The sequence below is a fragment of the Cololabis saira genome, chromosome 23 (genome assembly GCF_033807715.1).
Source record: "Cololabis saira isolate AMF1-May2022 chromosome 23, fColSai1.1, whole genome shotgun sequence".
NCBI classification, from domain to species: domain Eukaryota; kingdom Metazoa; phylum Chordata; class Actinopteri; order Beloniformes; family Belonidae; genus Cololabis; species Cololabis saira.
In genome coordinates, this window is record NC_084609.1 from 11,932,508 (window position 1) to 11,949,807 (window position 17,300).

Consider the following 17,300-nt stretch of genomic DNA (forward strand, 5'->3'; position numbering starts at 1 on the left):
AATCGAGGTCCAGTATCTTACATTTTAAGACAGGTTTACAAGAAATCTAAAAGAATTACCTGTCAACCACTTACAAACTACAATGATGTGCTCATAGCCTGATAGTGACCTTTGTTAACATTGAAATGCTGTGGACATTCCTATGTATGTAATTCTATAATAGAGCCTAAATGAAAACACAAAAAGTGAATTAAAGCACAGTTATTTATTTTAAATGTTTTCAGTTTATATACACATTGATTATCTTCAAGTGAAACATTTACATTTTCTTTTAATTTGTCATTTTCACTCATCTGGCACTGCGCTGGTCCTGCTGGCGGACATCGGTCCTTTAGGAAAGTACTTTCGGTTTCCCATTTTTAGAGATATTTTCACGAAGTCTTCCTATTTTTTGGCAGAAATACCTTCACTCTTGTTACATCCATCTCTGTGATTTGTTGTTCCGAGTTTGTTCCCGTTGTCGTCACTAACCTCGCGAGAACTGCCACCCAGGCGACAGCGGGTGGCAGTTCTCGCAAGGTCAGGATTGCTTTTTAAAGATTATTATATTATAAAATCTTATATTATAAAACGGGAAATGTACGGGAAAATACTAATACGGGAGGACGGTGGGAAAGAGGAGTAAAATACGGTAATTTCCCAGCCAAAATGGGAGACTTGACAGGTACCTGAGTGCGAGTGGATGCATGTCTATACAGTATGTGGCTCTGGTGACTTGTCCATCTAAAGAGAGCTGGGATAGGCGGCAGCAGATCCAGACGAGCCTGACCAGGAAGACACGTGCAGAGATAATGGATAAACGGTTCGGTTTAAATACATCTAGTGACAACGTTGAATATTACAACCAACTGAATTTGCTGAAGACCCTTTTTGTGATCTAGCGTTTTTATCTCAGGGTGCCATGTCTTGTCAGATAATGGTCATATACTGCCTCCTGGTCATATACTGCCTCTGATTTCAGCAAAAATGAAGACTCTTTTAGTTTTGATTCATCAACTGATATGAAGGACCTTTTCAGGAGTTTGGGGGTGGCTTTGATGCGAAGTCCCGGGATTTTGAGTCAAAGACGGTAGTTAAAGACCAGTTTAAAACTTCACTCTGTACATGTTTGCAGGGAGAGCTGACGCAATGTGACGTGTGGGCTCGCCGGAGTCCGTGTTGGGTTTGTATGTTTAGGGCTGCTATGGAAACGTGGTGGTCCAGAGATCTGAAAAGTGAAGATGCCAACTCATGTCATTTAAGGATTAGAAAAGAGAATTATAATCATAATAAAAGTCATGTGTTGTCAATGTGATTGTTAACTGACTTCAGCATTTAGCTTACAGCTGACCTCGGACAAAGAGTCTTAAAAAGCTGCAGCCGTGCCGCACGCACGTGGACTCAGACTCAAATATGTAGTTCGGTGTTGAGAATTCAAGTGGTTTGTTGGCAGATGTTAAAATATTCCTCCAATATTAGGATTTTTCACGTTTTATGCATTTGCTAGAAGAAATACAAGCGAGCTGAGGATGTCAGCTGGGTCGTTTTGTTTCCCTTCAGCTTCCCCTTCATAGTTTTTATATTTATAAATTCACATTTTATGTCAAGATAGACTTTCATTACTCTTCTTCCCAGAATAACTCCTTTCCATCATCTCATTTTTCCATTTTAGGAGGTTGTGAATATCTTATGTAACCACTAAATAAGATGTTTTTATATATTCACCAGTGAAAAGAACGATGAACAATTATCCTGAATTGGTGCCCGATCATTTGCATTTTTCAGACGCCAAAGAGGTGTTTATAAATGTTTTTTTTTCAAAGATGTTCTATCTCCTTATGGTGTCCTGCAGGATTAGCTTGCAATGAAGAAAAAAAAAACAACCAAAAAACAATCTTCTCTCGTTACATCTGCAGACAGTTTTGCTCTTTTCTGGGTCTTGTTTGCAGCTCATTTGCAGTTGGAGTAGGTCCTTGACCAAACAGGCTCGCAGCGAAATGCTCCATCACAAGCTTACTATACACACAACACACACACACGCAAATTTAAATGTGTGATTTGCATATATATCTTCAGGTAAACAGAGCAAAGCTTAGCTTAGCGCTAATGTGAAACAAGACTGATTTTTTTTTTCTATTTATGATTGATTTTTTTAAGTATTTAAAAGGAAAGAGTGTGATGCATTTAAGGACAGCTGCAGATATGAGTAAAAGGGCATAGTACTGCACTTTTACTACAAAGTACTGCACCGGTACGTGTTAAATGAGAATCTGTGTTTCACACAATTTGACTCAATGACACCAGATGAAGAGGCACTTTGATGAAACATAAATTATAAAAAGGTGTTTTTTATAAACGCCAACCCCAATAAAAAATGGGACTGGTAGTCTAGTCTTTTGTCTCAACTCTAATGTCCCATGTCTGCTGCTTTAGCGGTTCTGGGAATGCTGGGAAACAAAGTGCGGAGAGCTGGAGAAACGGCTGAGAGGATTGAGACGCTCCATCCAATGAGCAGTTAGAAACGCTAAGCCTTGCCCACCGCACATCTGTACAGTGATGTCAGAGTCCAGCGCGCTGCAGCACACAGATGAGTCCTTTTATGTGACTGATGTGCAGGAGGGCTTAGTAGCCCATGATGGCAAAGACTCTGCACGTCTGCAGGAGCTGAACGTAATAACTGCAGAGGCTGTTTCCGGTGAACAAAGCAGAGCTTTTCTCTTTGTTTCTGAAGCAACGTTACCTGTTAAGAGTAGGAGGGCAAAACATTGATTCTTTTTCTATTATTCTTTTCAAAACCCAGACTAACGTGGCTATTTTTCCTCATTATACTGTAGCAGTGAGTATAGACATTACATTTTTAAACTGAACAATAATATAAATACAAAGTGAATTCTGACTAAATTGAGCAAATGTTTTATTTTTTTATTCCTACCAGTCACGGCATCGTTTCCTATTCTCTCCTTAATGATGCAAAAAAGCCCCCCCCCCCCCTTTTTTTTTCTTTCTTCTTTTTTTTTCAGCTCAGCACATTTGAATGTACCGAGCTGACATCATAATGAAACACATCTGGAATTAATTATTGAACTTTTGGCTCCCAATTTAGAAGAAATGTTGATTTACTCAGCCAGGGAAGATGCCAGATTGTGCGGTTTTATTCAGTTTTTGATGAATACTATGCATTTGAGTTTTTTGTTTGTTTTACTTTTCTCAATTAAACTATTGTTCCTCGTTTTGCTTCCTCTCCCCCACGCACATGTTTCTCAGCTGACATAACATGAGCATTTGTAGGCTCTTAAAGTCATTAATGTCTATCAAAACATCATTAGCTTTGGATTAACGTCAGACAGTACAGAATTTCAGAAATATTTTCTTGTGTCTCAAGCTCTGGCTCCAGATTAACACATTTCTCCACCAGAGAGGATCGGTCCTGGTTCTTGAAGTTTTAATTAATCTCAAATACTTCTTGTATTTTTCTTTTGCCTCCATACAGTAACTACAAAGTAAAATCAATATTTTTATTTTATGATATAGTATAGGGGTATAACTTTTAACCGTAAAACACACAGCAACTTTCCTTCTGGTTTAGCACGTTCATATCTCAGTCTTCATTATCAGTCAGTCTCACTAAATCTGCAGTCCAGATGTTTTATCAGAAGTGTAATGAGATGGGTTTTTTTCTCTCTATTTTTGCAATGAAAAAGACAAAAGAAATGAACAAAAATTAAAAGAAAAAGTGAAGGCTGCCAATTCCAACACTAAGACGTTGAGCCACATCCAGATCGTTTCAAATCTTCTCTGTGAGCTCGACTTGGTAGATGTTTCACTCCAGTTGTTTAAGATGCACCTTTCTTGGCTGCTACTACTTTTGAATGTAGAGTAGTTTGCATAAAGTGTGTAGCTCTGAGATCTGTGAAGAGCCTCTGAAGATGGGCAGAGCTGAATGTTCTTAAATGCTTTTTTAGAAGCTTTTTTTAAAAGATGGGAGAACAAAAAACGATGTGCCAATGGCCACAACTGTGAAAACAAGTTAACAGTTTTGATACAGAGTCTGGAATTTGGTAGGATCAAAAAAAAGAGGCGTTTGCCAGAACTGGGGTTGAAATCTGGGCACCACCGGGAGCCTGTGTGATTCGGTTCAGTTGTTAACATTTATTTTGGATGTAAAGTAGGATGATGATGAATGCTTGGCATTGAATCCAACCTCCGTCCATCCATTGTCTTTACCAGCTTAATCCAAAGCGGCGTCTGCCGGAGCCTGTTTCACCTCACTAAGGGTGAAAGGCAGCAGGACAGTCCAGCGCTGGGCCGCATAAAGACAAACCCAATCAAACGGATTGTCAGTAAATTAGTGGGATTTGTGATAAACACACATCAGCGTTCACCTGCTCATCTCTGTTCCCTGAACACCTGAGGATGCTGCTCACTCAACTGTCCACAACTCTTTTCTGAGCCAATCAAAAGCCTCGGCTTAGACCCATCTGGAGAGCCGCTGTGGTCTCTCCTGGCATCAACAACTCCCAGCATGCATCTGCTGACAGGAAAACAAAACAAAACATAAAAACAATGATTTTTGACACTTTGTTAAACTAGTTCCTTTAATTACTTTTAAAAATGACTCACTGAGTTTGAGCCTTGTCATGAAACAGTTACCGTGTACGGTCAGTCCCACAGTAAAAACAAAAACCTATACTGTCATATGTGGACTTTTCTTTGTCTGCTAAACTCTTTGAAGTCTCCCAGAATCACATTCTTTTGAATAATTTGGATCTAACCTTCTCAGCCCATAAGCTGCCTCTAACGGGACAGAGTCCACACCAAACATGCACCAAGGAGGCCGTTTCTGAAGTGAATAAACTCAATTTACTAACCCAATAACGGCTAAATACTTTCCATTTGGATCCAATTAGAAGGCTACCTATTCAGGACGGCCGATATCGTCATTAACTTCAGTGGAACACAATATCCGATTAATTTTTAATAGTCTTTAATATTATTTTAGAGACGTTCCTCCTTAAGAGAGAATTGGATTAAACCTTTCACGAAAAGTGGATGAAAAGGCCACTTAATGAGTGAAAATTGGATTTAAAGACAAGCACATCTCTTCTGGTTGGAAGTCCTTTAAAATAGAAGTGCTCTTCTTGATATAAAATTACAGATAAAGACTCCCTGCAGTCAATCAACTTGTCTTAAACTGGTTTTCCATTAAAACCTCAAAGTGCATCGGAAAGGAAAATCAATACAGACCTAGTGCGCAGCATGGGAACGTTTAGGCCTGCAGAGACGTGTGGAAGAGACAGATCAAATGTGGAAGCGGAAAAGCAGATTTTTGGATGGTGGTTTGAGAGTTGCTCATGGAAAAGAGTCTTTTTAGTGTGTCTCACTGCAGGAGAAACAAACTTAAAAGTAGAGAGAAATTCAAGGGGGTTATACAGGATAAAGGACAGAATAAGGTCATTTTTTTCTGCTTCTGAGTGGATTCAAATATGCATCCTCTCCTCCAGTCAGGGGAGTAAGAAATTGTTCATGAGGGTCTGATTCAGATTCAGATGACTTTATTAATCCCTTTGGGAGGTTCCCTCAGGGAAATTGACATCTCCATCTCACTCACACAGCACTGTCGTATACAAATCAAACACCCCAAAAGCCAAACACCCATATAAAGATAAAAATAAAGATGAAAAATAAAAGTAAAAGGTAAAAACAAAATAAAAAATAAAAATAGAAAGTGCGATGACATAAAAAGAATTATAAGGATAGAAAAAGTGTTGTGTAATATTGCACAAAGTTATTTCACTGTCCTGGTTATTGCACAGTCCGGTTTGTTGTTGGTCAGACTGACTGACTGACTCCCTAAAATTATGATTATTATTATGATTATTATGATTATTGTAAGTAAAACGTTTGTCTTTTTAAAATCAGTTTCAGTAGACATACATGGCTCGAAGATTGACATCTTACTGACCCAATATTAGTTTTCACTCATAATGAAATGTCCATGAACTAAAGGACATTTTTATGGAAGCCCATTTCCGCTAGTAAATGAAAAAAAATAAGATGAAAACTTAGCCTTAAAAATAAAAATATCCCCTCGATAAGTCATAATTACGAGATAAAAATAAATTATGAGATAGAAAGTCCTAATTATGACTTTTTAATCTCATAATTTCGACTTTCTATCTCATAATTTCGACTTTCTATCTCATAATTATGACTTTCTATCTCATAATTCCAACTTTATATATCATAATTATGACTTTATATGTCATAATTGTGGCTTTGTATATCATAAGTATGACTTTATATATCATAATTATGACTTTATATATCATAATTATGAGCTTTTCTCATAATTTCAACTTTTTATGTCCTAATTATGACTTACCGTGGGGATATTTTTATTTTTAAGGCTAAGATTTCATCTTATTTTTTTCTTTTACTGGTGGAAATGGGTTTCCATACATGTTTAAGCCCAACCAGAGCCAATGTGCTGCCAGTGGAAGCGGCCAGCCTGTTGTCGGCCTGTGATGCTCTGGCTGATTATTGGTGGAGGAGGAGGAGGAGGAGGAGGAGGAGGAGGCGGTAATCCGCGCAGGACTGAAGGCTGATTTATGGTTCCGCGTTACACCAACGCAGAGCCTACGGTGCGCGTCTCCACGTACCCTACGGCGTAGGGTACGGCGTCGTTTTAACGCGGAACCATAATTCAGGCTTGAGCCGCGCCAGTCAGCAGAGCTGCGTGCAGCGGGCGTGGGGGAAACATGGAGCCGCTGGGTCCTTCTCCCCGATCAGATCGCTAGAAGCACTCTGAGATTCACCGCCTTTGCACGCCCCAGAGAGGCCGGGGGATCTGCTTTGGTCGCTGTCACCTTCATCCCGGCTCCCTCTCCGCGGAGCTGCGCATCTCTCCGGAGCGCGTCTCCGCCGGAGCGCGTCTCCGCCAGCTCTCAGTCCTCGCATCGGAACATTTCACACTTTTCTTCTTCTCTTTCCCAAGAGGCGTTTCATCTGGTTGAGAAAAACGGATAAGTTGTGGATTGTTTGTCCAGTAAAGGGGATTATGATTTTCTCAGATATGAGTACGGGGACCAACTCCCCCAAGGTGCACCCACCGAATGGCACGAGGTTTTACACATTCCAGGTATGTGATCCATCCGCGTGTTGATCTGCTCCTTTTTTGCGTTTTTTACGCTCTTCTTTCAATGCATGTGTCTCTTATCAACAATTCAGCTTGTTTTCAAGGGGAAAAATAAGCTTCGTGGCTTTTATTATGGCCCATTATGTAAGATTTTGTTGCAGAATCGTGAACGTTGGGTGTTTCCAACCCGCCCGTATGAGACCACAACCACAACTCCTCAATCTTTATTTGTTTGAGATGAATTTGCATTGCATTTTTCCCCCTGCATAGTTGGACAGAAAGGTGCCGCTGGAAATGTGATCTTAATGTCTTTGAATTTACTAAAGAGAAGTGCACTGCGCAGGTTTCTCCAAAACGAGAATCATGCAAAATAATTCCACACTTCCTCTTTGCTAATAAAATATCTGAGACTGGAATAATGTGAAGCTACAAATTTAAGTTCGTGCATGCAGTAGTGGTCTTTCCTCATACGCCTACTGTACTGTACATCTCTGTGTTTGATTTAGACCTCTAATTCTCTGGATTCTGGCCAGACTCCCTGTTTTTTATAGAAAGATAATGATGGATAACCCAGTGCTCCTTATTGATTACTGTAGAGAGCCAGTGCATATTTCAGCTCTGCCCAGCAAAGCTCGTGCATGCAATGAAGCTATACGTGTGTGGACATTGATTAAAAGTGTGTTACTCTTGTAAGCGGGCCAATACATCCTATTTTATTTCTGATTCTGTCTGAGAAAGGTGTTTTTTAAGGTCCTGCTGCTGCCTTCTTTTCAATCAAGGGAACGATTATGGTTCATATTTTTGAACTCAGGTGCTCAGAGCTTGCTCGCAGAAACAGCACTTCAGTAAAATTGAGTGGATTTGGTTGCTTTTCATGCGAGCTGAACTTCTGAAGGGGGGTCAGCTGAAGGAAAATGCTCACCAGTCCATCAGCCAAATCATAAAATGGCCCACCAAGAGGGTCTAACCCCTGCCTTTAAAAAAAAAAATATCTCTGGCTGATGTTGTGGTGCTGCTTCAGGGTTTTTTTTTTGTTTGAAAGGCAAGCAGAGAAGAAAGAAAAGGTTGAGCGAGGCAATCCCAACAAGACAGCATCATTATCTCTCCGTCTTAAATCATCTTATGAAACATAATTTCCATCTGCCCTCTAAATACAAGCCACTGTGACCTAAACAGTTAAAGCTTCTCGTCCTCCGTGCTTGTCTGGGCTGTCATAACCTCCGTTTTTGCTTTTACATGTAACATCATTAGGGAAGAAAAGCCCCCCAGGGCTCGTACCTGCTGGAAGAAGATCCGCTCATATCTCAAAATCAAAGACTACTTAGTAGATACAGGAAATCCCCAAAAGATGATTTATAGAGACCTCCTAGCTCTTTGTCTTCCATCAATGAGCTGGTTGAACATTTATCATACATGCTGTGTTACGCTTTCAGCAAGCACTGTTTACCAGCAACTAATGGTATAAATTTGATCTGACTGCCCTCCTGATTTCACAGTTATAAATTGATTGGGGCAAATTGAATGAAACTCTTTTTAAAACCCAGGTTGCTCGACCAGGGTGATGCAGTTATTCATTTTTCTTCAGTTTTCATAGCAAGGCTTTGTCAACATGTCCTCAGAACTGTCTGAGTTTGCTTAGCTCGGGAGTTTTCTGGTCTGCACCACAGCTGTGTCTACAGTCTCAGCGTGTCTCTCCAACATATCAGACATTTGAATATGCTGCGGTGGAGGTGGCGACATTAAGAACACACCTTTTTTCTTATGTGTAGTTTTTATGTTCAACTTTGACATGTAGTAGAAATATATATCCTGACAAAAACTGAAATTAATATATATGTTCACTCCAGACCATGAAAGTGTACAATTTTATAATTTCTGTTCAAGGTTTCTCAGATTTTTCGAGTTAAATACCCAAATTTGAGGATGTTGCTGTTGAAATGTTCCACTAAGAAAGGGGTACTGGGTCCATTGTTATGGGCTGTCCCTGCACAAACGGAGCAAGAGTTTGGTTCTCATTGCCGATCGTAAGTTGAATCTGTTTCTGGTGTGAGCTGGACTCTGTCAGGGGTGCCCTTTGTCTCCAATTCTGTTCATAACTTTTTTTAAGGCAGACCTTCTAGGTGCAGTCAAGGCACAGAGGAAGTCTGGTTTGTAGAATCACATCTCTGCCTTTTGCAGATGATGTGGTCCTATTTTGGCTCCATCGGGTTGTGATCAGCTTCAGCTCTTGCTGGACAGGAACGCAGCCGTGGGAAGCAGCAGGGATGAGAATCAGTACCTCTGAGTTTGAGAGCATGGTTCTCAGGCCCCGTTTACACATAGCCGGGTATTTACAAAAACTGATATCTCCCCCTCTACGTTTTGAAAAATGTCATCGTTTACACGAGATCATTTTCAAAATCTCTTCATTTACACAGATCCGTATAAATACGCTGTTAACGTCATGCCAGCCAATCAGAATCCTGGAAAAAACATCAACAAATGACACGTGACGTATAACTTCCAGTTAAGGCTGATTTATGGTTCTGCGTTACACCAACGCAGAGCCTACGGCGTAGGGTACGCGGCGACGCACACCGTACGGCGCGCATCTCCGCGTACCCTACGCCGTAGGCTCTGCGTCGATTTAACGCGGGACCATAATTCCGGCTTTACTTCCAAGACGGAACGAGAGTCTTTCGTTTGGAGTGACAGAGAAGTGGAGTTACTTTTAAGTGTGACTTTAGAATATAAAACAGGTAAAATACAAGAAAATATTGACGGTGGCCAAACTAATTGTAAACACAGGTCGCACTCATGACGCTGGTGACGTTTCTGTTGCATAATGTGACGTTCTGAAGCCTAAATCTCCGTTTTCCTCTGTTTAGACGCAAACGTGAAAACGAAGTTTTTGAAAATCTCCACTTTGGCCGGAGTTTTCAGAAATGATCGTTTTTGGTGACTTTGGGCTCCGTTTTCGTGTAAACGAACGGCCAAAACGCATGAAAACGCCTCCGTTTTTGCTCCGTGTAAACAGGGCCTCAGTCGGAGAAGCGTAGGATGCCCTTTCCTGGTCTGGGGCGAGGTGCTGCCTCCAGTGGAGGAGTTGAAGTATCTTGGGGTCCTTTGCACAGGTGAGGGGAAAATGGAGCAAAGACCCAACAGTTGAATTGCAGAGCATCTACAGTAATGCAGACTTTTTCCCGGCCCGTTTTGGTGAATAGAAGGTTGAGCCAAAAGGTAAAGCTTTCTGTAAACACAGATTGTGAGATTGTTGATGTAGACAGCGACAATTTCCTTCATTAGGTGGCTGGACTATTCCTGAGACACAGTGAAAGGTCCAGTTATTCAGGAGGGAGTAGAGCTGCTGCTCCTCCACTTGGAGAGGTTCCAGTTGATGTAGTTCAGGCATCAGGTGAGGAAACCTCCGGGGCGCCTCCGGAAGGATGTGTTTTGGGGGTGTCTAACCGGGAGGAGGTGCTGGGGAACACCAGGAGGGATTATATCTCCCGGCTGGCTTTGGGACCGCCTCGGCATCTCCCTGGAAGAGCTCGTGGAGGTGGCTGGAGACAGGAAGGTCTGGTCCTCATTACTCAGGCTGCTGCCACTAACTCAATTATGGATAAGCCGAAGTTAATGGATCGAAGGATGGATTCAAATTAAAGATACTATTCAGCAAATCGTATGCTGATGTCTGCACCCAGCTCAGAAACGGCCATCATCATCACTCTAAGCTGCAACCACTTTTATGTGATTGTACGATGCCACTGAAGACGAGTGCAGCCCTTTTTTATCTGATCAGGCGTTTTTTCTCTGAAACTATAAACCGCCGCAAAAGTTTGTCATTAAGATCGCGTTAGAGGGAACATGATCAACATCAGTTCACAGCAACCTGAGGGGATCATGAATTTCTGCATCCACCCACTTCAAGTAGTGTTTTTTGTTTACCAGCTGAGAAAACTTGCTGAGAATCTTTTGAATATATTAAAGGAGTCAAAAATCACTAGTTGTGTTGTAAAATCAAATTGAAAATTCAAATACTGTACCTTTCTATGTCTTTGTTCCCAACTTGCTTGGACGTGGTTGACATCTTGGTGCACACCAAGGCTGGATACCAGTTTTCGCACTTTTTTAGGTGATCAATATTAACAGAAGCAATTACACGAGAGTTAATTTTTATCAGTTTAAACCCGTCAAGTATAAAAATGCTCTCCCACTCAAGCATCATACCGTTGCTTCCTCTATGATTCCCTTCAGACATTTTTCAAAAATACACTGAAAGTAATTCTTTGCTTCTGTGAAACCGTTAAACTTCAAATATTATCAAGTTCAGTTGACCTCAAATGATGGATGCGCAGATATCCCTATGTTGTAGTGTCACAATGTCATCGTTTTTATTATTCTGCAATTATTCTGCTATCAAGACTTTGTTTAAAGAGTCCTTTTTACCTGATAATTCGACAACAATGTTGAATTGCTGTTTCCGATTTTTAATGAGTGTCACGTAAACAAGGGTCAAATGAAGTCCTGATTTGTTGTTGCTTTTTTTTTTGCTTTGTCCATGTCCTTGTATGTAACTTGCATTGTTTATATCTCACAGTACACAGTTATTTGGGTACACTCCCTTAAAATGGTGCATAATTACCACCCAGTCTTTGTCCTTGGGTTTTTAAATTAGCACTGCCTGTTATTAGTCTGTTCAGTCAAAATGCATTTGTTCTTTAGCCTCTCTGTTGCTGTTTAAGATTCATTGTTTTCCACAGGAACCCTACACGTGACCCTGTCCTCTCCACTAATAGAGGGCATCATTATAGAGTGGTTTGCACTGTTGAGTTAATTGAAAGAAACTGAATAATCAGAAGGCGGGGTAACACTGTCAGCCTAATCGAATCAGAGCCCTGGCAAAGTCGCCCCAAAGTTGGCCGTTAACTTTCAGCCAGATTGTCAGATGTGTGTCACTCTGCTTAAGATCATACTCCTCTGGCAAAGAGCGGAGGAAGGAATTGAGCCGGTTGCTGTTCTGTTGCATCGATGCAAATTTGGGAAGTTCACAGCAGCTTGGCTGGAGGAGGAATTTCGTTGAAAAGCTGCCGTTTAGTATCAAGTTCGTCTTGGAGCATCTGTCTGAAACACTTTGTTTGTAATTCCAGCCACACCCGAGCCCGTCTCCGCTTAATCAAGCCATTGAAGACGTGCTTTCTTTTTTCTCCTCCTTCTGTCTGAGGGCTTTGCGTTAAAGGATTGACAGAAAAGACGGATAACACATCTGAACACGCTGATTAAAAAGTGCTGCTTCTCATTTAGCTTGATGCTTCTCACCCATGCCGGAGGGATCCTGCTGAGGCTCAGATTGAACTGGTTTGGTGCACTATTTAAAGTGGACCTCTTATTCAGTGTTACATTTTAACATGCAGGAATCGGTGCTGACAGTTGCACACAATCTTCTGCTTTCACACCTACACACACAAGCAGAGAAGCCAGATCTGTCTCAAGGAGCTCACAGGTTGGTTAGACGGAGTGCCTTGCATCAGTATTAATACCACCTGAGCCGTCTCGTCGTCCTTAATTGTCACACAGCATCACAGACAGCTAGAAACACGGCCGCTCCCTTCACTCGCAGCTGGAAACGTCCCCGGTAGTCGGTGCTGCTGGTGACCACGCTGACCTGCCTGAAAATGGCCAGTTGTGTCCACGTCTGGCTTTTAACCAGCACATTAATTTGGGATTTAGACGACGTTAAAAACATCATAATTCCTAAAGCAACTTGCGTTCCAGCTGTGCTTCAGAGCATGAAGTGAGTACATCAGGGCTCATTTGCAACTTACAAATGGCAAGGTTTGACAAGCTTCTTGTAAACAAAAATCCAGCGAATGATTTGGGTAAAAGTATCTTATTTTGATATTTTTGACAGATACAACTGCACTATAATTTGCGATACATACTTCCGAAAGCTGAAGGTTCAGCTTATTATTCACGGTATAATACTTTAAAAAATCACTTTGAAAGCATAATTTCTTGGGCAAGACCAGCACCATTTCTGTATGCTCTTTTAGCTTCAATTATTCTGTTGCCTATGATGTTTTTACAGATGTTGGCAGGCTCTTTGTGTTGCCTCAGGCAGTAGCAAAATAACCCCAAATAATCAATTTTGAGCTGCATAAGTAGTAGAGACCTTTTGTGATGTGCTATAATTGCATCAGTTAAAATTGCGACTTTGATTAAAAATCTATTAACCTTGAGGTGAGGCAATGTAAATGCATCTTTGTGTGGAGTTTAAACTAAAGCATGGTGAATTCTGAAGCTTTTTCAAACGAAAATGCTGATTTACAAAGATGTTGATGTTAGTTTGTCAAGTATTTTCTTTGCCACTCCCTTGGTCCTGCAAATGGTATCAAGAACTGTCTTTTTCCCTGGATATTGGTACTGAGATTGAAAATCAAGTATTGTGGCAACCCTAGTACCCTGTGCTTACTTTTTCTGTCAATAAAACTGACATTTTACGGTATATCCTGCTCTAAGTCACTAAATGGACAATATGTTGTTGACTCTAAGTCCTGCAGGTCGTGGTAATCCTAAAAAGCTTGAAAAGAAGCCAACTGGACTTCTTTTCTTGGTGCTTAAAGACATTTTTCGTCTCATGTGAAGGACTTCTTCCGTCCTAACTGACTAATTGGGAGTTTCACGTTTATAAATTGTTATCTGCTCCAGTCACATGTACATTATTGGGCCACCCATTCCTCCTGAGTGTTGTCAAGGTCTTATTTTACTGTATGTTGTTTATATAGTCGGCATGCTCGAGGTTTTTGGTCACATGAATCAAGTTGCAAATGGTTGTGAAAGCCTCCGCGGAGGAGACTCAAGGCTGCAGCGCAGGATAGATGAAACCTCATGGAGCTTTTTCCCATTTAACTTAGATGTCTTCTTATACTCCCCTCTCAAATCATTCGTCTTCTCCGTCCAGAATGTGGGCATTACTGTCCCCAGAATTATTGTCCTTGGTTCCCTTCCCCAGCCTGTTTTACGGCCATTTTTATGGCGGACAAAAGACCCAAACGATCCACTGGAGGGATAGGTGGGTCAATGATTTACACGTGACTTCAACAACTCACGAGAATAAATGGCCAATGACGGCGTATAAGCCTGAATCTACACACCGGTCACCTCGAACTGAAGAAACCTCTCAGATCAGAGCTGAAACATCTTCAAGAATAAAGAAAAAGCGTCCAAATGTCTTCCATCCAAGGCCTGAGGTTATCAGCAAAGTTGCAGTTATTTTTATATTATTTTGTCTCTGCTAAATTTACTGTGTACTGTACTGTAAGTGACCTCTCTCTATGTAGTGTAGGCCAACGCTTAATCTTGGAAATCCCCGTTCGTGTTGCATGATGACGGACGAAATGAGAGGTCCTGTCCTCTTTGATGAAATCTGTGTGTGCATCAGACTGAATGTGGTGACGGCGCTCGTCACGTGACGCCGGGACGGCGCTGCGGGCTGGAAGATGGAGGCATTGTGAGACCTTCACCTCTGCATCTGCCCGATTATCAACATGATTCCTGTTGCTGTTTCTATTCCTGTTCGCTGTGAACACGTGTGCAGATATAACCACGGAAACATGAACTGACAACACTTCAGACGCCGCAGCAAAGAAATGAGCAGAAAAGACGGGTGAAATGATATCAGTGCGTCTCTCATGTGCATATAAGCAGATGCACTTGCACAGTAACACCCAGCTGTAGGAAAAGAGCCGACCACCACAGCTTTTAGCAACACAATTCCCCTTCCTTGTCTTCCTTGCGTACCCCACCCTTCCTGTATCATGTGCTGAATTAAGGAGCACCAAAAGGTGGTTGCATGAAAATTTGCGCAAACATGGAAAATGTTGCAGAACCTTTTTTATTATTTTTTGTACGGACGCAGTGTAATTGCTTACAAATGCCCCCAGCATCCTTTCGAACACACACTTCTTCTCCCCTTTGGTAGGCGTTTCCTGTCGCCGGCCTCCAGAGTAACCTGCATATGCGTACGTTGTAGGCGCTTGCCCTATTTTCTTGGTCTTTTTTTAATCAGCCCTCGTGCCTTTTAAAATCTGTCCGGGGCAGATGGGGAAGGGAGTTTGACCCACTTTGATGGATTCCGCACCGATTAAAAGGATGAGCATGCTTTCGAAAGCAGGAGGCCCCTGTATACCAGGGCGCGCTGTTCTGGGTAGGTTTGTGTGAACAGGATAGAGGGAGGAAACGTTACACAAACCCCACAGTCTTCCTTCACTCACACAGTTATTTGCGTTTTTGATCAGGAATTTGCAGTCGTGCAGTGATGAATCGGACAAACTAAACCCATGTATGAATTCTCTTAAAAAAAATAGAATAGTGGAAATCTTATTTCTTACATTTATATCTTTTGTATGATATAAATGTAAGTGAGGGATTCTTATCTTCTATGTAGGACAAGTTCCAAATATAGGATGAATTCAGGATGGGCCATCAATATTTATTTTCCAAGAAGTGGTATTTTTCAATATCATTAATATGATTTCTAATATCTGGATTGAAGTTTGCTGACGCATGCCAGGTTATGGTTCCAGTCTTATCTGTTGCTCTTTGTTACAAAAACGTTGAATATTCTAATATGCTCTGCCCTTTAATGAGACGCTCAGATGTTTCCCCTTTTTATCACATATCATCCCTTTAATCTTATCAGCCGGAGTTAATGCATGTTGAACGTTGAAGCGTGTTTGGTAAATTACAGAGCTAGTATCCTCACAGGCTTGAGCACATACATATCCCACAGAGGTTTTAAAGTGGAGTAGGGTGCACACACAGGCCAAGCCACTCACTTCAATAGACGCTAGTAAGGCAGCAACCTCTCTTCATTGATGCAATTATGATGTAACCCTTTGCTTGGCTTACTGCAGCTGTCCCAACTGTTCAGACTTGAAAGGTTGAGTGTGCGGCTTGATACAATACAGGGTCTGAATTCCTTTTTCTTCTCCTTTTCAAGTGTGAGCTTAAATTGGGGGCTAATCCATATATTTTTTGGGTGCTTGGGCACATGTCTGACAGCGCTGGCCCATGGTGAAAATGGTTTTATTTTCAAAGAAAAGTATTTGACCTGCAAGGATCTTGTCATAATGAACTTTGGAAGTGACTGAAGTAAAGTGGCTGATTTTTTTTCCCTGGTTGGGATAAAAAAGAAAAGCCAAAAAAAAGTTGTTTAGCACAGCAAGGCAATTACTGGTAATTAGTGATGCACCGAAATGAAAATTTGTGGCCGAAACCGAAACCGAAAATAATAATAAACACTTGGCCGAATACCGAACAATGCTGAACATGTTTCTTCGCAGTTTTTCATTTATTTTGCCAATTTTTTCACCATTGCATAAATCAAATACATTTGATTTAGGCATGCTTTTAAAAGAAAAATATCTTTTACAAAATTACAAGGTAGAAAACATTTGTTGAACATAAAAAACTGAAAATTTTTTAATTTCCCAGCATTTCTTAAATATTCCAGCAGACATTATACCAGCAAAGAACAATAACTTAAAATAAATAAATTAGCAAAATACATTTTTTGGCCATCTTTGAGCTTACGTTAGGCTTAACTGACTGAACATTGTAACAGAGGCCTTAAAACAATAAAAATGCATTAAAGCGCTCAGGGTTTTTTATCATTTCAAATGATAAATCAAACTTGTAGCTGAAAGACTTTGCAGATGTGCCCCCTCTAGATATTTGAGCAGAACATTCATTGCAAACAGCCATTCTTGTATTATTCTCTGCCACTCTAAAATACTTCCACACAGCTGACATGTTTGCACCGCACCACTTCACTCCACGCTCTTCGCTGTTTGATTTCGTCATCTAAACGCACCTGTAATAGATTGATTTATGTTGTTTTGGTTCCACCTGCTGGTGAATGTTAGGTAAAATTCTTATGTGGTTAGTTTTTGGTTGGCCAACGATTTATGTGGTGCGCAACAGTTACGGAGCGGCCAGTCTATTTATATTACAACGCCGTTATTAATTGTTCGGTTTTTTTCCCACTTATTCCACCGAACACCGAAAGTGTTTTTTTGCCATTTTCGGCCGAACAATTTCGGTTACCGAAAAATCGGTGCATCAGTACTGGTAATGGAATCATTATTGAAGAGAATGTGAGAAAACGCCATACCAAGACCTGTGTCTGTCCATGATGTTGTCTGGT

General features: G+C 41.0%; 1 protein-coding gene across 7 annotated transcripts in view; it reads left to right on the top strand.

Annotated features, from left to right (window-relative positions):
- ppfia2 (PTPRF interacting protein alpha 2) overlaps window positions 1–17,300 on the top strand; it is a 212,045-nt gene that overhangs the window by 78,326 nt on the left and 116,419 nt on the right. For 2 of the 7 annotated variants that reach the window (XM_061714577.1, XM_061714578.1), the window contains exon 1: window positions 6,727–7,117. The exons of the other annotated variants lie outside the window; for them this stretch is intronic. In XM_061714577.1, the coding sequence (XP_061570561.1) occupies window positions 7,037–7,117 (81 nt within the window). In that variant the 5' untranslated portion in view covers window positions 6,727–7,036. Of the gene's footprint in view, window positions 1–6,726; window positions 7,118–17,300 lie in introns of those variants that run through there. 7 annotated transcript variants of the gene reach the window in all.